This window comes from Cygnus olor, chromosome 15 (genome assembly GCF_009769625.2).
Source record: "Cygnus olor isolate bCygOlo1 chromosome 15, bCygOlo1.pri.v2, whole genome shotgun sequence".
Taxonomy (NCBI): domain Eukaryota; kingdom Metazoa; phylum Chordata; class Aves; order Anseriformes; family Anatidae; genus Cygnus; species Cygnus olor.
In genome coordinates, this window is record NC_049183.1 from 6148561 (window position 1) to 6172573 (window position 24013).

The following is a 24013-nucleotide window of genomic DNA, read 5'->3' on the forward strand; positions in this document are numbered from 1 at the left end:
GGAGGTGTTTTGCTGTTGTTAGGTGTGGTGTTTTGGTACTGGGAGTGGGTTTCTGTCTTCGTAGCTTCAGAGGAGGGCCGCCGATAAAAAGGAAAGCAAAGCTAGCAGAAGAAAGGAGCAAAACGCAGCCATTTCTTAACGCTTCCAAAATTCAATGTTAGCAGCAGTCATAAACCCACCGTAGTTCTGTGCAGATCTCACCTGTTAACTACTTTGTCAAAAATGCACTTCCACAAACGCTGCCGTGGCAACGTTCAAAATGGTCGAACTCCAGCAGTAAATGGCTTGGCTCGGTGCACAGGAGCTGTTACTCTTTATAGCACTGTCAGATTCCCAGAAGCTGAAGATGAGTGAAGAAAACGGTTTGTGTTGTTCAGAGACACACGATGTTGCTCATTTTCTCCTGGGCAGAAAATACTGAATAAATCAGATGGTGGATGCTGTGCCCCCGGTCAGATGTAATACGTCCCCGTGAAGGAATGAGCCAGCTCCCTCCCGGTCTGTGCTTCCAGGAGCCATCTCTGGAAAAAGCAGAGACGTGCTGCAGGGTAAAGCCTGCCAGAGCACATACTCGCTATCAGGCGGCTTAAGATTGTGTTATTTTTCAGCATTTCTTTGGAATAAATCTGGGGGAAGGGAATTATTATAAAAAGGAGACTGGCAGGAGGGGAAAGAAGGACAAGCTTTATCTTTATTACTGGCATTTCATAGCACTTTCTTCATTGTAATGTTGTGAGATGAATTGTCGTGCAGCAGCACACCCCAAAACTTGCACCATTTGCTGTATCTCACAAAAAATAGCTGCTCCTTCGTTGCTGGCTTATTTGTTTCATACTGTTGAGTTACCTAATTGATGTAAACCTGCTGCACGGTGATGCGAATGTTCTTCCTGCTGCACCCTGTTTGTATGGAAGATGACAGTGTGGCTGGAAGAGCTCACTGGGTATGTAAAAGAAGGAAAATTACGCCTCTTGTCTGATACGTTTTATTGCATCAATAGAGTTCTGCTGAATTAATAGCCCTTTTTTATACCAATACACTTCAGACTTACCAGGAGTTGTTTCAGGAGGTGTCACAGAATTGCAAGCAATACCAAAGCATGCAGTTTCCCTATTGTAAGAACTATTTAATGACCAAGTATTAGGTAGGTAATATTAGTAAAGTTCAATAAAGGTTTCTAAACCTCCTAATTCTCAAAAAAATAACCTTTTTCACTTACTTACTTTCCTGAAACACCAGTCCTTCAAGTAAGTAACATTTGTTAGCCCAGAGTGCTCGGAGGAGCCCTGCCACTGTCTGAATGCCGGGGACACCTCTCGAGTACTGCTGCGTGTTTGGTGAGCATGGTGGGGCTGGGGAGCACGAGGAGGGAGTGAGGGAGGCTCTGTGGTCACCCGGTGTCCCCTCGGCCAGCTTGGAGCCTGGCACCGGCCACCTGTGGGGCAGAGCAGCGCAGGGCTGCTCCCCAGAGCAGGTCTCTGTTGTGGCAGCCCCGTGGCCTTGGCGCTTTTTTCTTGGTGTGGAGCTCAAACCAGCGATGATTTTACTTCTGTGTGATGCGTTGGCAAAGTAATTCTGCCGTGCAACACAGTAAAACAGGAGAAAAGCATTAAAGAATGCCTCCTTAGAAGTATAAAGGAACAAAGAAAATACATGTGCTTAAAAAAAGAAAAGAAAAGGGAATCATAGTGGCAAAATAATCCTGTTGTTTTAAGGTAGCATTTAAAAATAGAAGTAGAAAACTTAATGCTCTAGCTTTTACCCCAGTAAACATACAATTGTAAGCTGATTGCGGTGAATTCTTAACATGACAACCCCCATCAGCGTAAGGTTTAGAGACAGCCCAACATCTGGAAGCCAGCAGCAGCAGCCCGGGATTTTACGAAGCGCTGCCGCCAAGTAGGATCCAAGGGCTGCTGTAACCGATGTAAAATGAAGGTCGGGTCCCATGCAGCACCTCAGGCACAGGGCCCATGTGAACGCGGGTTTCTGCACAGGCTGGGCAAGTGCTGAGCAGTGTGAGGTACTTGGGAAATAAACAGAGAAGCTGAAAAACTGCTATTAGTATTTCTAACTTATTTGTATTGGAAAGCTTACAGACAAAGTCCTGTCTGTATTACGTGTCAAAGGCAGAAAAACGTTTATAGAATCTTTCCAAAGAAAGTTACAAGAGAATGACCTTTATCATAACGTCAGCTGTTACTTGAACAGAAACATGCTGTCTTCCAAGGGCTGGAGCTTGGAGTGTTTGTGTCCGGCTTTCGTCCTATAGGAGGAGGCAACCAGACGCAGTAGATCATCTTGTGTATGAGCGGTGTTGGGCATCTAAAGCCAGGAGATTTGCTGACCCAGATGCAGGACCCACGAGCCAGTGCAGGAGCGTCTCCTCCAAGGCCAGGCAGGGAGGGCTTGGCTTCAGAATCGCATGGGGCAACAGCTGGGACCCCAAAATAAGGAGCACTGCCCGTTTCGGGAGCTGGTCCTCCCGTGCTTCTCGGAGCGTGGCAGTGCCTGTCCGTGCCAGGTGGGAGATTTCCCACAGAGCAGCAATAAAACTGTCTCATTTCAATTCAGGAGGGAGCGTGGTGAGCAGCTCCTTCTCCATCTTTGTGCCTAGGAATAGCCCGGAATATTGTAATGCAAAGTATCAAGGAAGTGAAATAAGGAATATTCTGAACCAAACTCAGATCCGTATTTTTTGAACAGATTTTTGGTACGGATCAGCTTGATACAACACGGTATTTACCAGCCTGGCCTTTAATACAGGATCTGGCTTCCAATTATGCTTCACTTCATGCAACAGTTGCAGAGAGTGAGTGTGGGTGTATGAGAGATTGAGTTTGTTCTTTAGAAATGTGAAGTCTGCGTTGACTATGAAAACCCATCAGAATTTCTAGCACTTAAACGCCATTTCCTTTTGCAATGTGCTACCAGCATTAAGCGAGCTTCACAACAGCTCTGTGAGAAATGGAGAATGCAAGTGGAGGAAGACGGGGTGGTTTTCAGAGGTAGAATATCAGTCCAGACATCATTGAGAAACAGGCAGTAAATCTTTTCCAGAAGCAAAGAGTTAATGTCCAATCTCAAATTACAGCTTGGAAGTGAATGCCTAAAGTCTTAGCTCTTTTTTCAAAAGTACGTAAGTGAAAATGGAATAAAGTACATGTCAGGCATGGCTGCTGCTGTGGGTTCGAGTAGTCTCTTGAATCTGGGATAGCAGCTGTCAGGCAATCCTGATGGCCACAACTTCACCCAGAGTGTCCTTATATTCCTGGTGGTTGTTCCCAGATGCTTCTCCTTTTGTGCTGTGCTCTTGAGCTTTGATGGCGCTTTGCTAGCTACTGTATTTCGTATCCGAGAAGTCCAAAGGAGTGTTATTTTTGTCTTTCTGCAGTTCTCAATGTTTATGTCTCTCCTCTAGGTTTGAAGACCTATCTGATCTCTGGTCAGAAGGTGAAGGAACTGCAGTGCAGCTGTTCACAAGCCCTGCTTCCTGGCTTGGAGTCTGGAGATGGAGCCAGGATACAGGCAGCATCATCGTCTGAGAACGCCAGCGACTTGACGAAGACTCTCAAACATGTGGAAAAACCTAAGGTAAAATGCCTAGTCCAATTGACAAGCAATCTCTAAAGTAAGGTGAATGTTTTTTAAAGGTGGTTTCAGATAAATGATTTTCTTAATATTTGTATTTCGTGACTAAGAGGTCAACACTGCTTTTTCAATAGTCTTGATTTTATTGGGGAGAAAGAATCTATGCCTCCTGCAGCTACTATAACTTTTATGATTTTCTGTTTGCTGCAGCCTGCTTCCGTCTTTCCTCTATATCTCATGCTGTGCACCTGTGAACCTTTTTATATGAGCATATAACAGACATCTCCATGGAAAGACAGCAGGATTGTTTGAGTGGTAGGAGAAAGCGCTTTGGTAGGCTACAAGACTGTGTTTTATCTGCTTGCTCTAGAAACCTAGAGGGCAACGATTTGTACGGAGAAACAGCTTAGAGAAATGATGACATTTTGTTATGTTCACACCTCTCACGAGAACTCTTGACAAGGAAATCTGTGAAACAATGTGTATTACTTTGAAGCTTTGCTGTTACTCTCAATCTTCCAGCTCAGAACAGATTTCCCAAACAACAGATGTCTATTCTCTGTTTTCATTTGTGCTGTGAGTTCCTCATGTTGGGTTGCCTGAGCTGGGCACTAATGCCAGGCCCGTGGGTGGCTGTCTGCAGGTCGCTGTCCTTAGACTCAGTGTATTTAGTCCTGGAAAGAGCTCTTTATATTTAGCTGGTAGAGCTGACAGCAAGTGACTTTCATGGCACTCCGTCTGGATCAGGAGAGCATGGTTCAGGCACCTCTACCCTGCATCTCTGCTTGGTTTTAGTTTTGGAGTAAAAACACTTGATCGCAGTGTGATAAGCTGGAAGGCTGGTCTGCAGATACAGACCAAAGTTAAGCGATCTCCTTACAGAGCAAGCTGGGGCTGTATAACTACAGAAGGTAGCAAAGCCATCATTGTCCTTCCCAAAATATGCAGTGTGAGGTTTGGCTGGTCTCAAGTTGTTGGTGACACCTTTCTATATTCCTACTGCTGTGTAAGTAAGAACGGGATGGCATATTTGGCATCCCTCAGGCACCAGCTTGCCAGCTCTCTCTCATCTTTCAATGAAGGGACTCACAAAAAACGTAGGAGAACACAGCACAGGGCGGTCAGTGGATGCCTGTGTAAACAAGTCTGTGCTGCCCGGTGCGAGGCCACACAGAGGTACTGCTGAGGCAGAAAGGGGTAGGAGCTTATCTGTTTCAAGCAGTGAAGAGAGAAAGCGAGTATGTCCTGTTAACCTGATGAGTTAGGTTGGACTAGATGGTCTCCGGAGGTCCCTCCCACCTCAGAACCTCGACTGTTCTGTGATTCTGGGACAGCAAAGTAAGCTTTAACTGGAGGGCAGCAAAACTACAGCAAGGTACAGTGCTGACCTGACTGCATCTGGGATCTGCTAACGTGTTATGTAGCAACTTTTGGTGCTTGTTCAAATGACCCAAGACCAAAATATAGTCTGTTAAGGATTGGCTTGCCTTCTGGGGTGTGTGTATGTGGGGGGGGAAGTCCTGTTTGTGGGGTCTGCGGGCAGCTGCTGCAAGCTCTTGGGTTTTTACCTCTCCTTTTACCTCCCCTTCCATTTGTCTCCACTGGGGAAATACTCACAGACCGGAGGGGTGGTGTAGGGACAAACTGGGCTGTGCTGCTTTTCCAAACGCTGCTGCTGCTGCGTTGCGCAGTGAGCCTTTGTGTGCCTAAAATGGCCGCCCAAGGAGCAGGGTGAGAAATCCGGCATGTGCCCCTTCACTGTGTGTGGGGTGAGGCTGCCAAGCGCTAGGTGAGGGGGAGTGTTTACACAATGTGGCCCTGTCTGCCAAAACCTGAAGGGAAGGTGTGGGGAGCTGGGGGTCAGCCTCTTCTCAGAGGTAACTAGTGATAGGACTAGGGGACATGGCCTCAAGTTGCACCAGGGGAGGTTCAGGCTGGAAATGAGGAGACATTTCTTCTGAGAAAGAGCAGTCAGGCATTGGGACGGGTTGCCCAGGGAAGTGGTGGAGTCACCGTCCCTGGGGGTGTTCAAGAAAAGGTTGGACGTGGTGCTTAGGGACGTGGTTTAGTGGGTGACAGTGGTGGTAGGGGGATGGTTGGACCAGATGATCTTGGAGGTCTTTTCTAACCTGAATGATTCTGTGGTTCTAACGTTGATTTGCTGTCATGTAGGTAGGCACTTACTTCTCTACGTATTTTCTGAAACAGGAGGGTGACTTACTCAGCAGAAGTGTGCATCACTTCCTAAACAGCTAGCGTGCCACGTTCGGACATGCTGCTGGCCCGCGCTTTGTTTGCTGCTCATCGTCTCTCTGCCTCTGGTCTGGGGCCGTCCTGGCTGGGTGTTAATTGCTGTTTAAATGCTTACGCTGTTCTTCACCGCACAGAAGTGCAAACATGGCTATCCAGATAAGTGAAGGAGAGGCTCACACTGACTGTCCAAGAAGGGAAGCTGCTTCAGAAGAGCATCTAGGACAAGTGCCGGCTTAGTTTCAGCCTTCTCAGACACCCTATCTACAGTGGTGCTAAAGCTGCTGCATCGAGTTTATGCTTATAGGTACCTGTTTCTATTCATCACCACGAGCACTGGAGGTCTCCTGAGGGATTTTGCAAGTGGCCAGATGACACCTTGAAAATAGTGTGCCTGATTGCCCAAAACAGATTGATGCTGGAGTGAATTTTGAACGGCCCCAAACTCAGCTTCCCCTGCAGTCTGATAAGTATCCATATAACGCATGCCCCAAAATACGTCAGAATGTGTACAGCACAGTGATAAAGCAATCATGTGAAGGCTCAGCACTTAGTTAAAAAAATGCTCCGCTGCCATAGTTGCAGTATAGGAGTGCAAGGTGCTGTTGCTTCTCACAGCAGGGCTAGGTGCAAGTACTCCAAGCTCTGCAGCACACTCTCAAGTGTGGATGTGCTCCAGCCTTCTTCCCTCTGGGTAGTCTGTTATGGCAGACTGCGGACCGAGAGGGTTGGGTCAAACATTCAGGAAATCTGTAATTTGCCAGCCATGCTAGAACAGGTCTTACGATATTAAAAAAAATAATAATAAAAAATTAGAATATATTTTAAAAATCCTCACAAAGAACAGATGTGCAGTTTAATCACAGATCGTGCACAGTTTCTGAAAAGGAGTGGATTTCTTTTATACAGTGTTTTTCTTTTAAAGCCTGCAGCTTGCTGGTAGGGTCTGGAGTGATAATTTGCAGAAGAATCATGACTTACATGCCAACTGTTTTAAATACAAAGCTGTAAACAGTGTCAGTGTGGGAGGAGATGACTCCAACTCTGCAAAAGTAGGAGGGACAAAATTGTAGGCAAGCTGAAATATTTTTGTTCCAAAGGGAAAAAGTGGCCATATTGCATGAAAAGGATGACTTTCACCTTTTGGGCTTGAACGGATGTTCTAGTGGACAAGGTCTGTTAAGGAAGGTCAGGAAGGAGAGTGCAACAGTAATTGATCCATGAAAGGGATTGTATTTCCTCCTCTCCTCCACTATGTCTGCATTTAATTTGATTGCAAATCTCATTGCAGTATGGATATCAATAAAAGGCGTGTTTCAGGTCATGAAGTGGGTATGTAACTAAAACGGTGAGGAAAGATGCTGAAAACATTAAGTAGCAGCTGATTTTTGTATGAAAACGCTGTAACTTGCTTAGCCATTTTTGGTATTAGTTTATTTTATCTGTCATATATTGTGAAATCCCATACTTGACTGAGAATTACAGGCTTTTTGTAAAAAATGTCATTATCAACTCAGTATGAAAACAGAAAGTACTTCTGCTTGTTTCGGTGTTTGCTGAAAGTGCGTTGATGCATTGTTCATCGTGACTGGCCACAAACGCACGGAGCTTGTGCGAGTGTCTGCAGTAGAGAATGAAGTTTGATATTGACTTGAACGCATGGGGTAGGTCAGATAACCTCCCATCTCTTTTCAAAAAGACAGGCTTCTTTTCTGAGATTTTTGTCTTCTGCTTTAACCCTAGGAGCTAAGCATGTGATTCGGTCCTGCTGGTTTATTAGCAAGATCAAGTGGGGAGTGTTTTCTTTATTTTTGATGTTTGAGATATTTGATTTTTATTATCACCATTAACTGACTTCTGCTATGCTTAAATCTACTAGCTATCATTCTAAGAACATAGAAAGCTTGTTAGCCCATGGTCACGTTCAATTTTAAAGCCATTTGATAATGCTTTCTGCAAAGTGGTTAAGGCATTCGTGATACTTGATATTTTTTTAAACAAAACCATTTAGGAAACAACTTCATTCTTTTTTCCAGTATGCTGTTACTTGGTCAGGTTGTACAGCTTCAGAATTGGATGAAATTTGCTCACACGTTGCCAGATTAAGGAACTTGTAGGTAATTCGAGTGCCTCAGCCCAGCCCGTGCTCCCGAGGAGCTGCGGGTGTGATGGTCATGGTCTGCTGGCTGCTAAGAAGGCTCAGAGCCTCCATGACAGCCTGTGAGAGACATACATGGTTGAATGATGAGGTGGAGCAGCAGTCCCAGGAAGAAGTGCTACACCATAACAACCTTCAAAATTAAGACTTCTGAATCTTTTTTGAAATTCAGGTGTGACAAGAGACAGGAGAAGGGGCACTGGATGAAAATTCAATTCTGAAAAGAGAAACATGCTGGTCTTTGAAATAGGGAGCAAACCTGAAGGGAGAGGCTGTTGTGTTTTTGGACCAGCCGTTGCATGTTGGATGGAAGCTTGCACCAGTCCCTCCTGAGTTCAAAATAAATAGATAAAAGGGACATGAGGTGTTGAGTTTGGGATGAAATGCTCAAGTGGCTTGTTGGAAATTTCAACAAGTTCTTTTGTGGATAACCCACCAACATGTGGTGTAGCGTGCTGAATTTAGCATGCTGTTCCCAGTGACTGGTGTGTCTGTACCCATTAGTAGTCTTCTGGCAAGCCTGGTAACAACAAACTGTCTGAAGAGTATAGGAATTGTCAACAGGGATCGGATATAGGGTCCCTCTCGTGCAGAATCCTGTCTGTACATGGTGAATACGAGAGAAAAGTTTGAAGGACTTTGCAAAAGAAGATAGAGGGTTAATTTGCCTTAAGAAGATCACATTTTAATTCAGTGGGACAGGTTGTTTTAAAAGCTGAACTGTGACCTTTTAGGTTGCTTCCAAAATGCATAACCTGTAACTATTAGGAGTGTTGATGGTTTTGCTTTCCTTGTTTCCTGTGATGTTTGCTCAGTGTTTGGCTTCAACGGTATAACACAGCCACAGCTCCAGTCCCCTCTCTTACAGAGCTGTATGAAAAAGTATTCTCCTTCATTATTTTCAGATTTGTTACTTTCCGTTTTCCTGTGCTGTTTGTAACACGCCATGGTGTTTTGTGTTTTTGAATATGCTGCATTCTGTGCTAAGTCTTCCCTCAGCTGGTCATAATGCCATTCAGATCCTTCTGCAGACCCTTTTTAAACAAGAAAATTGCACTTCTCTCACTGAAGAATATTTCTTTTTGGGGTACTCCTTTGCCAGAGAGTAGTGATTACAGAATGTCTGTGATTTTACACCAGTAAATTTTTCCTGGGTTAGATTTAGCTTTAGTAAGCAAAAAATCTATGATTTGTTTTTGAAGTGGTGGATTCTGGTCCTTTCAAATTTTGCTCCCTGTTTCCCTTTCTGTTGCTTTGTTTTAACCATGCAGCAAGCATACAAGCAGGCCACGTTATAAATTGCATACCATTACGAGGACACCAGAATGTTCCTGGCTAAATTTTTTTTGTCTCATTGCAGCCTTGCCCTTCATGTAGTACCACCCTTGCACCCCACTGTGATGTCAGCATAGATGAAGGAGCTATCCAAAATGGTTGTCAGGATGAGCATAAAAACAGTACAAAGGTAATTTGAGTATTTATCACTTCCCTTCTTTCCCCTTATTTCTCTGCTTCAGTTAGCTTTCTCATTTTTGCACAGCTATTACTTTTATTCAAGCCCTTAAGCAGCAGAACCAATTTTGAGCAGTTGTATTCTAAACTTTGGTTGCCCGCTCCCCGCACACCCCAAATTTTCAAAACAGTTAGTAATTTCATGGGCCAGTTTGAGAAGGACCTAACATTTGGGCTCTTTAAATTAATGCTGAGGCCAGCCAATGAAAGAGGCACAAACAACGCTACCACCCTCTCCATCGCTTACACCAGTCGCCGTGTGTCACCTAGCCACAAGTCACACAACTGTGTCTTGCCATTGTCTCTTGTATCGTAGCTCTAAAGCATGGTCATTCCTGTTCATGCCCACAGCTGAAATTCACAGCACCTGAGTCCATTCACATCCTTTTTCTGACAAATAGAGCATCTTCCATATTCAACATGCTGCTGCCAAGGTTGTTTTCCTTGCTTGTTGCTTAGATATTCTTACCGAAGCCACCTACTCCCTCTACAGTACCAGACATGGCCTATTTGTCGTCTTGTTTGTGGCCTTTGTAGCCTCCCTGCTCTGCCTGTCATCTCTTCCCCCTTTCCAGAAAATTAAGCTCCCACCTAAATGCAGACTGGATGCCAGAGCTTATCAGCTCTCTGTTTTCAGATGAGTGTAATGCTTTTCCTCACTGGGGAGAATCACTTTATAACTATTCTCAGGGATAGCTACCTGGCTGTTTTCCTTCTCATCTGTCTGTAGAACTCTTCTTGTGTATAGAGCTAACAAAAAAACTTGCTAGCATTTTTGTAAATGGTATGTAGCACAGTAGGCCATGTTCTGTGCTGGGGCTCCTAGGAAACAGCCTAAGAAAAAAAAATACTCATCTCTTCAACTCTCAGGAAGATAGAGCAGAGTGGCCAGCAGGTACTGGTCTCAGAACAGCATGAGATCTTCGAGACAGAAAACATTGTGGGAGATCTTCCCAGATGGTGAGCATGAGATGCTGCTTCCCAGGCTGCTTCTGCCCACGTGCCAGGGGTCTCCAGGAACAGACTGCAAACCAAGATTTTCCTCCCGATACCAACCACCTGTTGTCATATATTGTCTTCATCAGAATTATTCTTTAAAGTTTCTTCCTACTGCAGCTATCTTAGCCTCATGTATGTTAATCACGTGGTCGATGAACCATGCTTGGAAGAGGCCTGTCCAGTGCTGAAAAAAACATCGGTAAGTTCATTGGAAGAAATAAGCTGGTGGAGACCAGATCATATGTCCCTCATGTATTCACAGGTCACAAGTTGCTACCCAAAAACTGGACCAGCTAAGTGGTTATCCAGTGAGTCTGGGATGCCCATTTAAGTGAAAGCTTAAGCAGGTGCATGTACAATGCTGCCATGGCATTTGATTTCCGGATCTTCTTTGCAGTCTCAGGTTTCTTAGGAAGAAGAGCTATCGGCTCCCTCTGCTCACCTCTGTTCTCTCCCCACACCACGTCGCTGCACCTGGCCCTGCAGCATTCATGTCCCTTCCTGTTCTCTCATTTCCCAAAACGCTGTTAACCACCTCCTTGGACCCTAGTGTCCTTTGGAGCCCACACGTCTCTTCATGAGGGGAGTGGTCCCGTGGTGCGTCACATCTCCGAGTGCTCGGGAGAACTGCATGGCCTATGGCCGTCAGAACCCACAGTAGCACTGGAGCTAACAGCATTTATTAAACAGGGATTTTCTCCTTACAAGCAAGCAGTTTCAAACTCTAATCCCCTCCTGTTAAGATTACAGAGTGGAGACAGCACAGGAAAACCTTGAGCTGACCAAAGGGAAGAATTTTCTTAGGGATTTGAGCCTTTGCCAAAGAGCTGAAGAGAAGAGGCCAGGAGAAGTCCATGCTGACCTTCTCTGAAAGAGCAGAAATTTTTACTGCATTCTTCAGATGAACTCGAAGAACAGACAGGGAAAGCAAACAGTACACATATCTTTTCTCTGAGCTGCCCAGACAAAAAAGCTGTGTTCCCTTCTTTACTGCTTTTCAAGTACAGCAGGGTGAGGAAAAGGAGAAAGATTCTTTACAAAGAAAAGGGTGGTAACTGTGACCTTCATTTTTCTAGGCCTCAGTTTTTTTTTCTGCAAAGTGCTCTCAGCAAATACAATCTTTAGCACTAAAAAAACAAACAGCAGCAATGAAGAACCTTCACTTCAGGCGCTTGTTTGACAGTTCTCCTTGCCTCGGGAGCAGCAGTTGCTCCGGCCGGCACTGCTGTGCCCTCTGCTCCTTCGCAGCGCTCCCCCTGGGCGGGCTAGGTGACCTGCTCCGGCTGCTGGAGGGCTTGTTTGGAAGCTGTTGAATGCTGTCCCATAGAAAAGACACTGGAGACCTTTGGTGGTGACCAGGAGCGTGCCCTTCTGTCACACTCACAAGTGCCTGTCCAGTCCAAGAGATACACGTTGCTGAAATCACCTTTCTCTTCTGTTGCTTACGTTCATTAGCAAAACATTGGCAGCACACCAAGGTAACTACTGAATTTGCCTATTATACTTCATCAGCTGCTGTCGCTGTACCATGAACACCTGCAAGCTGCCAAAACAGCTGTCTTGAGTCATAGTAGGGACAAGGCTGGGAATCCTGTCCTCTCTGTGCTGCACTCCTCCTGCTGGGCAGCCAGCGCAGAAGAGTCCTGCGTCCTGCCTGGGCAGGGGGAAAGGGGAGTGCAGTTCACCTCCCTCCTGCCTTTCCTCCGGCTTTCTACGGCTGTGGGGCAGAGCAGGTCTTCCTTTCGCTCTGGAAGTTTTGACGGGGATGGAGAGCTGAGCCCAAGTATTTTCTGACTCTTCCCTGCTCGAGGTGATGTGCTGCTGCTGTCTCATATCTTCACTGGTAATTATTTGTGAAAGCAGTGATGCATGAAAGTTTTTAATATGCACAATGTTTGTGTTTTTATGTTTGTTCAACTAGAAAATGGATACCAGAAATGCTTATGTTAGAAGAACGCTTCTTTTTTGTTGTAACATCTTCCTGTTAAAAACTAGGAAATAATATATTAACAGTTGCCTGTGCACCTTCAATTATACCTGCCTATGTTCACGTTCCTCATTTGTTTTACAGCCTAGAGACGCAAGGAGATTCAATTAATTTTGCACGGGCAGCTAGAAATCTGGTATTTCTCAGCTTTAGCTAAGTTGATTTTACAATCTAAGGAACATATTTCAGTGCATGATTGGGTGGTGTGATATTTATGGTCACTGCAGTGGCATCCAAGAATAGTCCTTTGGAGGAGCTAGTCACTGCTGTGCTGACTGCTGTACAGGCAGAAATGAAGAAACTTCTGTCATGAGTGGGTTTCAGGATGAGGATGAATGATACATGGTAAATGATAAGACGTGGAGGGGGGAGATGAACATTCAAATATGCTAAGTTTTGATACATGTTTGTATTTGAAAATTGTAAAATGATCCTGACTAACTGCAGCTCACTTTCATTCTAGCTGTATTTAGTTGTCTAATTCCTTGGACTTGCTTCAGTGCATATTGGTCTAGATCAAACAAAATGTAAAGAAAGAACTTCACATTCCATGAAAATAGAATCATTTTTGGTTTAAACTTATTTTTATTCTGAAATGAATGACAGCAGAATTGCTGATACTGTGCACTTCAACTGTATTGCAAGCTGGTGTCAAAATTTAAAAGTACATTATTAATACAATGGTAAAAGAACTATATCTTAGTGAGGAAAATGTGGTTTCAGTTGCAGAATATTTTTGTAGGATAATAAGCTGTACGAAAGGGCTGTTCAAATATGGCTGTTCCATCTTTCTGGGAAAGCAGTGAGGCTGTAGTGGACAGTGGCAGGATTAGCAAGGCTGGCAGAGTTAATTGTCTTATGACCTGTGGAAAGATAGCACAGTTAAGGCAGGTATTTAAAAAAATTTTGAGAAGAATCTTGACCTGAAGATGAGTGAATGAAGTTTTGGTCTGTCATTGGTCTTCATTGCATGTGTGAAAATGCGATTTGCTTTCTGATGCCTTGGAAACAGGGACATAAAAAGCAAAAAGACAACTACACCTAAAGAGGCGTGTGCTTCTAGCAGACATGAATGATTTCAAGGCAGGTGGAGGTAGGTCTTTGACATGATCACATAAAAGTTCAGCGTGCTGAGGGAAGAACTTTTGACTTTTGCTCCATTAAATCTCACCTGTCTGCTTTCTCAACCATTCATGTTCCCTGTGTATCTTTTACTTTCTGTCATGCAGGCTCCAGGAGGCCATAGTTCAAAGACTCAAAATGGACTTTTGAGTCCTCCACAAGAAGAAAAGCTGAGCAACAGTCAAACCTCGCTTTATGAAATGTTGCAAGAGAAAGGAAGATGGGGGGGCGTGAGTCTGGATCAATCAGCCCTCCTTCCTTTGAGGTTCAAAAACATCAGAGAAAAGACAGATGCTCACTTTGTCGATGTGATTAAAGAAGACAGGTAAGGAAAATGGAGCTGCACAAAGAAAAAGTATATAAAGGAAGAAAAGGCATTAACAGGGGTCCCATATCTGTAATCAGCATTTGTGTGCTTTTTGTTTCATGTCATTAATTATTGTAAACATATTATAACATGCTGTATGTTTTCTGATCTTAGTCTGTCTTCTGTTTAACCTGTAGTAGGAACTTGAACTCAAAAACATTCTGCTCAGGAATATGTAAAGCCAGGTTTTTCATTTTTTTCTGTGGTTAACAGACATTCTTCATTCAAGTGTTCGAAAAGGAAAAATACTCTTTCAATGACTTGTTATGGAGTTGAACTCTTTTGTCTTTACATTCAAAACTCCTCCTAATATACATATTATGTACCTTCATCTTCAATTAAAAGTGTAATATACAATCTGAAACACAAAATTCAAATTTTTGTATTGCAAGAGAACAACATCTGATAATATTGTGCGACTAATACCTAGAAATCACATTTGGTTTGGAAGCAGAATTAATAGGAGTGAATTCTCATGGACCTGTTAGCTACCTACAGCATTTTGTAAAGTTAGCCTCTCTCCCCATTTCATACAAAAAGACTTGTTTTGGGCAGAGGAAAATATGTTCTTCAGAATTCAACACTGTATGATTTTGTAAACACACAGCCATATCTCCCTTATTATGGCAGTGATTTGACTGGATCAGCTAAACAGATAACTTAGTTTTGTTATTATTTATGGCTATTCTTATTTTTGCTTCACTGCTTCCACTGAGATTAGGGACATTTTATCTAAATATCCTTGAAACTGTATGCTTGTATATACTCCAGGCTGTTCGGAACAGGGACAGTGTTGTCTTAATTGGAAACATGACCAAAGCAGGGAGAAGTGAGAGAGAGGGACAAAAGTCTTTCTCCAGTCTCTTCTTCTCTTGTTCTTTTTCGTTTCATTTTTGTTTGTTGGTTGTTGGTGTTTTTTTTTTTTTCAGATTACCTTTCTCCTGGGGCCAACTTCTGTAAAAATTTAGGTTCTTTTTTGTGTGTGTGTTCTGTCATTAGTGGCTGAGAACAGGTGTTAAGCTGATACTTCAAAATATTAGAAGACAGAATGATTGTGAAAGTCCAAATGTTTGCAGAAATCAGGAAAAACAAATTGGATTTTTGTTTAAAATTTAACTAGCATACTGCAAATTTTAAGTTACAGAAGCAGCTTAATTTATGCCAGTCGACTGCTAAAGATACCCACCTCCAGCTTTTGTATTCATGGAGCTTTCCTCCTCCACGTACAAAATGGATACTTCTTCAGAAAAAGGAAGTAGGACCATGATGTGACATCAGTCAAAGCCTAGCTTTTTTTTTTTTCTTCTCAATTAAATATCATCATTACCATATTAAGTGGGCCATTTCTTGTTGCCAGGGAAACTTCTCTGCTGAGTTCGGTTCATGTAAACATAACTTTCCAAAAATAATCTCCTGATTAATTAGGTCTATTCAAAATGGTTTAAGCCTACCATTTTATATCAATCCTTTTAAACATTTCGTAGAGTTAAGTTATATGTAATGAGTCATTTAAAAAACATGTTTGATCCCCTACTGTGAAACATAATATATTGTTGGTCTCAAATTTAGTATCGATGAGGACGGTTGAATGGGAAATCTGAGTTTTCTCAGCGAGTGGGGTAAAATCTAAACTTCCACTTGGTCATCCTACATGAAGACTCACATCATTCACAGTAATAATTACTGGAATGTTGCTGCTTTGCTTTCATGTTACTGCAAACCCAACAGCAGCGAGTGAGAGCTTCTCTTCTTATTGGGTAGCGACTTGCACCATGTTGCATGATGCAGGTGTTCTGATCTGCAATGTAAATTAGGCATCATATTCACAGATGTCTAACCTAGATATGGTGATTAGGTGTTTAAATTAATCATGCAGGTTTCCTGTACAGCTGGGAAGAGTTAAACATATCCTAGGGACGATTCAGGAGCCTGCGCACTGCACAGCTGCCTAGGGCTGGGTGCGAGAAAACATTGAACACTGGTGGTGTTTGTCATGCCATAGCCTCTTCTGGAGTTCAGATGTGTGTCTGAGAGTTTCACAATTGGCTGCTGGGCACTTTGTGTGCCCAGATTTCACCTTGGAGTTGATATCTCAGCACAGTTCCAGTCATCTTTAAAAATAATAGCAATAAAGCCAGTGTTAGTGTGGCATTTTTGTATTACTGTGTTACACAGGAATCCTTTCCATGGAAGTTATTGGCTTGCCTTTTCTTAGAAATTGATTATATGTATTTTGCACAGTACATAGTTTGAGCTTTAACTCTGGCTTTATTAGAACCACTATAAAAATACCATGCTTTGTTCATTGCAATCTGCATGCTACCACGTATTTTAGAAGAAAACTGTAGTATAAGAAGTAGTAAGAGTAGTAGGTGGGTCTTCTCATTCCTCGAGAGCATCCGGTAATGTTTTTTAATATATTGGCCAAAACCAGAGTGTTTAAAGGATGTAAAGTATCTGCCATATTCTTGGTTGAAGTCTTTTGTCTTCTAGAGCCTCAGGGCATGTGTTTGGTTGGTCTTGCATCTCAAGAAGAAATGCTTCCCACATGCTATCTTGTATTGGGAAGTTTGGGCTTCTAAAAAATATCTTCCAGTGGTACAAAAAAAAAAAAAAAAAGAATGCAGGTACAGACTAGCTTTCTAGGGTCTTTCAGCTTGTTCAGTTACGTGGAATTTGGTCTCGTGCATCTCTGTGGCTTTTGTTTAGCGTTAGCAACTGCAAAATAGTCTGCTCAAATTTTTGCTCAGGTGCTATGTTTTTTGAGGTAGCACTTGGAAGGAAGCAGTGCCGTTTCAGATTCTATGGCAGTTTTTAAAACAGTGCATTGTATGTAATGAGTGGAATCAGTTGCTTGAAAACGAAAAGAGGTTCATAAGGAGAGTGTGTGTTCTGAAGTCTCAGATTAGGATGGCAGAAGAGGGAGTGACAGACTATCCCAGAAATAAATTTGGGTAAGCAAGCCTGACCATCGGGCACAAAGCAGTCTATGCTGAGTAAGTTGAGTCCTTCCAGCTCTTTGACACCTACTGGAGAAAGAAGAGGTTTGGAGATCAAGTGTCATAGATATCACCAGAGAATTTCTTTCATAGACTTCTTACAAGTCTGTAATGTAGAACTCAAAAAATGCTCTTTTTTTTTTTTTTGCTCTGGAGGGTAGAAAATAGAAACAACTTTTTAACGTTTAAGGCCCCTTTTGTGTTTGTGCTGCACCTGGCACTGAAAGATAAGCTGAAGGAGTAAATAAACACCCTCTGGTAGATGCTGCCTACTGGTTCATTAGTTCTAGTAAGCTCATTTCATTATTTGTTAGTGCCTTTGTTGATGATTCTGGAGATTTCAAATTTTCTGTTGCAGAAGTAAATTTAAGCCATCCATCACCTTGGGTTACATTTTTCTGCAGCCTGGATCGTTAAGCGAATGTTCCCAGCTGAGTTACTGAGATATTTTAGTGTCTTTAAAATAACAAGACGGTGCTGTTTTCTAAAATGGACAATGTTTTTTTCTAACAATTTGTCACCTTTATCATCCTTGGCTTGCTTTGTCCAATAGAATTCCATCCAAGACATAAATATCCCATGGCCACGCATCTCCTAAGGTTGTGCACCTGTAGCAGCAATTAACCTTTACTGTCAGCTAGCTTATATTACAGTTATCTGTAGCCATCTGCAGTTATAGCTGTTAAGTTTCTGGAACAGCTTGTTAGTGTCTTCCTGAAAATATAAAAGTTTGCTCTGTCATGGTTTTGTAAAATATTTCCTCTGACTGAGCAAGGATAAGGGGGTACCACGGTGGCTGAGAGCAAAGGAAAACTACAGCAACTGCAAATGCAAGTGCCTCCATCCCTGGAAGCAGAAACCACAGAATGGTGGGGCTCTGGAAGCACTACAGCTGAATAAACTGATGCTGAATTGTCTTTTCTCTTTAGCCTCATGAAAGACTACTTCTTTAAACCGCCTATTAACAAGCTGAGCCTGAACTTCTTGGATCAGGATCTGGAGATGGCCTACAGGACGAGCTATCAGGAAGAGGTGCGTTTCTCATGGCATTGGTTTTCTTCTGGAATCCAAGTGATGTCTGTAATTGTTTTTAACACATTTCATTGCAGTTGATGACAAGGGTTATGAAATGTCAAGTGGGGTTTACTACTCAGTATTGCTGCCTCTGAAAACAGTCTCAGTTTACCTGTCTCGTGCCATGTCCTGAGTCTAGTCCAAGATTTGGGTTGGAAATACATTTTCACAACCCACCAGGATACACTAATCACTTCCCCTGCCTTTTCTCCGTTTTCAAGTTAATGTTTCAAGGCTTTAGGCAGGTCGGAGAACTGTAAATGACTACTTGCCTTCTCATTAAATGTCCTGACTTTGAGAATGGTATTTTTGAATTTGATTCTTGTTCATGCCACAGCCTCCTGCTTATCTCAGTGATACCCAAATCTGGTCTGAACTCAATATTATAAGTTCTGTAAATGTGTTGCATTCAAAAACAGGCAGTTCAAAACACTGTGTAATTGTAAGGAACAGTGTGTAAATTGTAAGGAACTTGGTGCATTCTTTAGGATTTTGCAGTGAGTATAAAAAGTCCTTTACCCCCTTGGGAGCTAGTAGTTCTGCAGACTATACACGTCAGTAGATATTCCTGCTGGGTTGATATGAACTAAAAAGATGTAAGTTTGTATGTAGCAACAATAGACGTCAGTACTAACTGAGGCTGCATTTCCATGGGTGGCTGAAAAGGTACGGCCAAAAGAGGGCAATTGCTCTCCCATCTTGTTCCTACTGCTCCCTGTTCCTGCTAATGGCTCTGGTGCTTACCACACTTCCCTGCTGTGATCTAGTTCATTTTACTAACCCAGCATAAAATAGTCGTGTTTTGTTTTTCTGTTTGGGGCTTTTTTTTCTTTTCTTTTTTTCTTTCCCTCTATTTTCTGCTGTTTTGGAATTGAACCAGCAGCTTGCTGAATGCCAGAGGCAGCACGAGGTGAGGGTCTGGGAGCAGGAGGGGATGGGCCCTGCCCTTGAGCAGTGCTGAGCTGTGAGGCTGGGTCACACCTCTGGCAGGGTTCCCACCATGATAAACGAAAGTGTTGATGCTCGCTTCCTCCCAGTTTACCCTGTATCTGAGGACAGGTAGGATTTCTGCTTCACTGCTTGTTGCTTTCTGCTTGTAGGCTGCTTTCTGTGCTGGGCAGTGCTTCCACGCTGTCCTTAGCAGCAGCCCGTTTGCTTGGTTTCTGCTTTTTACAAATGAGGTCTAACTTTTTCTTTTTCCTCTTCTTTTTTTTTTCTAACATAAGGGAAGCATAGTAGTGATGCAGTTCAATTCATTCACCTTGTTCAGGAACTCTATGCTCACCCTGCAGCACTTTAATTGGTGTCTCTCTGAATAAAGCTCATTCAGCAGCAATAGGGAGAAGCTTCCTGTGGATGACATTCACATTTATGAAGTTATATCTACAGCAGTGTATTACATCTACTCATATCCTGGATTGAGTGCTACAGGAGAGCAAACCAAGAGTGGTTTGTGCTCTTTTGATAAATCAGAATTTACATGGTATTCATACCAGTGTGTGTGTGTGTACAGACACGTGCACACACAGACCCCTGTTTGCCTGCTCAATTTGTACAAACTATACAGAAAACAGTAAATCTAAATCTTTCCAACTGAAAGATTGGAAAGAGAAGAAAAGCAGTGATAGTCAAGCACATGCAGATTGATCTAGTAATGTGGGCGTGCAGGAAATTCATAGAGGAAGGAGAAGGAATGAGGTCTGTGCATTTTGTTGGTGGTAAGCTGTTCATTTGAAAATTATTACGTAAACCTACCTGAAAATGGGAACCTTATTTCATAATAGCAACTATGCAGGACTGGGGCAAAACTTGTTAAAGCCTTAGTATTAGCACAGTACTGGCCCAAAGCAAAACAACAAAAATCTCTTGGGGAGCGAAGTGATTGTAGCATTGCTGGTTGTTGAAATGCCTCGCAGTTCACTGTTGCTGAACGCAACTTCCAGCTCCAGCGAGTTCACCTCTAATTACACGGTGCCAGCTGCATGATTGCTTTGTGATCATTCTTAAGTGTCTCCACTTCCTGAGAGCTTGCTTAGCCTGTTCTTGTTTGGAAATTAAGGCACTACTTAACACTGTTAGGGCATCCTTAACACTGTCACTTTAGGATGCGGTGCTGATTTCCTTAATTCAATTTGTGACTGTGTATGTGGATTAAAGGGATTCTGCTACAGTTCAGATTAAAAGGTAATTTTGGCACTGAAACAAAGCTCACTGAATACATTAGGTTGCAGAGAGCTACAAATGAAGAACAAGTTCATTTTGCTGTGCTGTTGAGTGCCAGTAATGTTCTGAGGAGTGAAAGAAATGTCCAAATGAAAGTAGAGTACAAGACTGCGGTATTCAAACGGGGCTACTTCATGGCGTTATCAATAGCATACTTCTCATTTTTCTTTGGAATTTGTTTTCTGCGGTCCCTCGGGAAGATACAAACACTCCTAAGACTGCACTTAGTGGAATAAGCCAGGGTGCGGAGCTCATGGTCTGGTTTTCAACTGGACTGGCCAAACCAGCACACACCACAGCTGTGCCAGCACAAGGTGGGGTGGGAACATGTGGTAAGGGGTTGCTTACAGCAGAGAGTTACTTGGAGTCCTGGCCTTAGATCAGTTCAGGTTCCATAGCGTCCCGATTGCTGCTTTTAGTCTTGTCTGAAAGGGAGATGTGAGTTCTGCCACGGTGAACTAACTCCTTCTGTTGAGTGGTGCTTGGAGGGTTTTCTTCAAGACCCCCTGGAACCAGAAAGGGTTTTTTTTTTTTTTTTTTTCCCACTGTTGTAAGTTCTACTGTTATTTTAAATGAAAATACTTGAAGAAAACTTGTGATAGCTTTCTCTGCTAGTAATTACGTTTTTTATGTTCCTTTGCATAGTATTGGCAATTTTTGTATTATTTCTATGTCATTATATTCTGTTAAAAAAATGATAGTGGTCTTTACGAAAAAAAAAGATGCACGCCATACCCAGGAGCTGTGCTGCCAGTGTGTTTCTGCAACGTAGGCGTATTCTCAGGGAACTGCTAGTCATTGAACTACCTCTTCTGTTTCTTTTTTAATACAGTACTTATAGTGGATTAATGAAGTGGCAAAATGTTCTGTATTCCTCTATTTATTTTTGTGAGCTGCTGTTTATGGTACAGTCAAATTTGTCAAGAGAGCATTTATTCATTGTCATCACTTCCCTCAACCCCCGTGTTCCACACAGGTTATAAGGAATGCTCCAGTGAAGACATTTGCCAGCGCTACCTTCAGCTCACTCCTGGACGTGTTCCTCTCCACCACAGTCTTCCTCATACTATCTGTCACGTGTTTCCTGAAACACGGGATGGTGGCGTCCCCTCCGCCACCTGCGGCAGTCGTCGTGTTCATCATCGCCATCCTGCTGGAGGTGCTGTCCCTCGTCATCTCCATTAGGTAATAAAAACGTAACACTGTCTTGAAATAGGAGTGAGAAACAAAGCGGTTGGCTGGCTAACAGTGCTAGCAAAGGCAAGAAGGCTTGCAGCAGATCTTGCGCAGAGAGGGTCTAGCTGCAGAAACTGAAGGAGAGGAGGGTGACTCTGATCGAGTCCACCCGAGGAAGCAAAGTCTGCACACCATGCGTGTCCCCACCTACCAGTGCTTGTGATGCCACGCACAACTCGATGTCTTTCACTCTCATCTGTCCTTCAGAAAAATCCCCCACATTTAAACCCCTAAACAGAAATACACCATTCTTCTGGTTTAAAGCTGAAATATGTTGTCACAAATGCAAACAGTATTCCTTTTCGGGGAGGGAGGAATAAATAAAATTGTCAAAGTCACAGCACATCTGTCAAGAATTAGTTTTCTTAATGATTTCTATTTCAGCTCTGATCAGTTTAATATTCAAATCATTTGTGTATTTTTTCTGTTTGACACACTGAAGTTCAGTATTCCCCCCAATTCCTTGGCTGTGTGACAGTCAGCTGCTGCTCGACGGGGCATGGTCTTGTCTCCGCAGTCAGGGCCCTGCCAGCCCCCACACTGCCTCCTTGCAGCAACAAACCGTCAGCCCCCAGGTTCTTCAGGGTGCCTCTGAAGCCCTGTGCCATCAGAGGCAGGTCTTAGCTGCAGGCACAACTACCTGGTATTTAACAGTGATTTCTCATTCCCGATTTATGCCCAGTCACCTCCAGAATGTGTGTTCTGGACTTCTGGGACGCTTACGGTCCTTACCCCATCATTGTAACTCGTTGAAGATCCGTTACTGTGCAGTTCCTGCATAACGTGGGGTTTCCCCAGGCCTTAGCAGAAGACTGCAGTTGTTACATGCATTCAGTAAAGCTCATGCTCTCCTGGGCGTGTTGTCTGATGTGCACAGATACCACATGTAACGTGTTATTAATCCAGATGGTAGACGCAATAGTAAGATGTTTGTTTGTCTGTACTTGTGATGGCAAGTTTATTCTGCCCCCTTCATTCTCTGTTTTCACCGTCACGAGAGAATGTTATGCGGGTGGTGTGTGGAAATGGGTGTCTTCACTTGCAGTTCTGCAGATCTGTTGGTTATGTGTAAGTTAAAATGCTTTTGTAATTACAAGTTAGAAGCAATTCTGCTGTTGTTTCAAAAGAAACAATAGATTGCAGCTTGCACTCTGACTTTTCAGGGTCGAGATAAAAAATAATTTGTACTTCAGCCACCAAAGTAATCCTTGTAACTCAAGTATGCCTACACAGGTATGCAAGCATGTTTACTGGAAATAGTGTGTTTTGGAGTAAAGAGATGTCATTTATGAACAGGGACAGTACTTTTGAAGGTAGTGTTTCTTAGCAGGTGTACTTGTCTGTTACAGCTTGAATAGCATTGTAGTTCTGGAGTTTTTGGAAAAACTAGAAACTCAGAAAAGTTTTTCTTGTCAGTTTAATGAGCCCAGGCAGATCCTTCATTACATCAGGATGGGGAGCAGGAAGGCAACAGTGAGCAGTTAGTTTGGGTTAGGTGGCCACAGAACTGAATCCTTGGATTTGTTCAGCTCTGAACAACTCAGCCACCGCTTTCTACAAGAGCTGGTTTCTGCTACCCAGGTGCATTTGGAGATATTTTGTTTATTCACCTTGCAGATACCTTATCAAAATAACTCCATTTTAGTATTTTTCAATATGTTATTGTTCCTACTTGTTTTTCCAATGTCACATTATTATCTTTGCATTTACTTTTGCTTACTTCATACAGTTATAAAAGATGATGCTGTAATCCTATAAATTTTTATATGTGGGTACATAAGGTTTTCCTTCAGTCCTGTTCTGTAATTGGTGGGTCATGTTTTATTTAAGGAGAAGAAGGAAAGTTGTTGTTTTCAGTATGCTGTCTGTATAGTCAGGAATTTGCAAAGCAGTTTTGTCTTTCTGAGCTGTGTACGGCAGTAGGGAGGTTTAAATTCATTGCAGCACTGTATTGCTGACATCGATGCTCTCTGATAGTGAGCCCGGGCCATTGCCAAGGTGAGTTTAAGTGGCCTTATAATGTTTTCTTAATGCTATTTGTTTTTGCCAATGACATTTCTGCTATTTGCATGAGATTGTGTTGGTTTAAAACCTAAATTTTACAGCCTGAACAGGCTTGGATTCCTCATTTAAAGTCGTGTTGATTTAAAAAGCCAGTGTTTAAAGCAGACTCCTAAGTCTTAGAAGTATCTATTTTTTTAATATTAATCATTCCTTTGTGTTTAATTCTGATCGGAAAAACAGGTTGAGAAACATCTCACCTTTTGGTGAACATCTGTAGACAGTCACCAAAACTTAAGTGGTCCCACCTGATATGGCAGCAGCAGGTTTTCAGTAAACAATGGATTGAGAGCACACAGGTTTGCCTTTCTCCTAATGGACACTCATGGGAGGTTTGAGCATGCAGGGAATATTGTAATTCCTGCACAGCTACTACGAGTGCAGATGATGGTTGCTCACTAGCACTTGCTGCTTTCACTGGGACTGAGATGGCT

At 42.9% G+C, this 24013-nt stretch overlaps 1 protein-coding gene across 2 annotated transcripts in view; it reads left to right on the top strand.

The window, feature by feature from the left end:
* The window catches only part of ADCY9 (adenylate cyclase 9), a 92015-nt gene that overhangs the window by 40255 nt on the left and 27747 nt on the right, over positions 1 to 24013 (top strand). The window contains exons 2-6 of one of the 2 annotated variants that reach the window (XM_040574104.1): positions 3422 to 3594; positions 9360 to 9464; positions 13727 to 13944; positions 17915 to 18017; positions 21259 to 21467. In XM_040574104.1, coding sequence (XP_040430038.1) covers positions 3422 to 3594; positions 9360 to 9464; positions 13727 to 13944; positions 17915 to 18017; positions 21259 to 21467 — 808 coding nt within the window. The remainder of the gene's footprint in view (positions 1 to 3421; positions 3595 to 9359; positions 9465 to 13726; positions 13945 to 17914; positions 18018 to 21258; positions 21468 to 24013) is intronic. The other variant, XM_040574105.1, reaches the window with a different exon arrangement.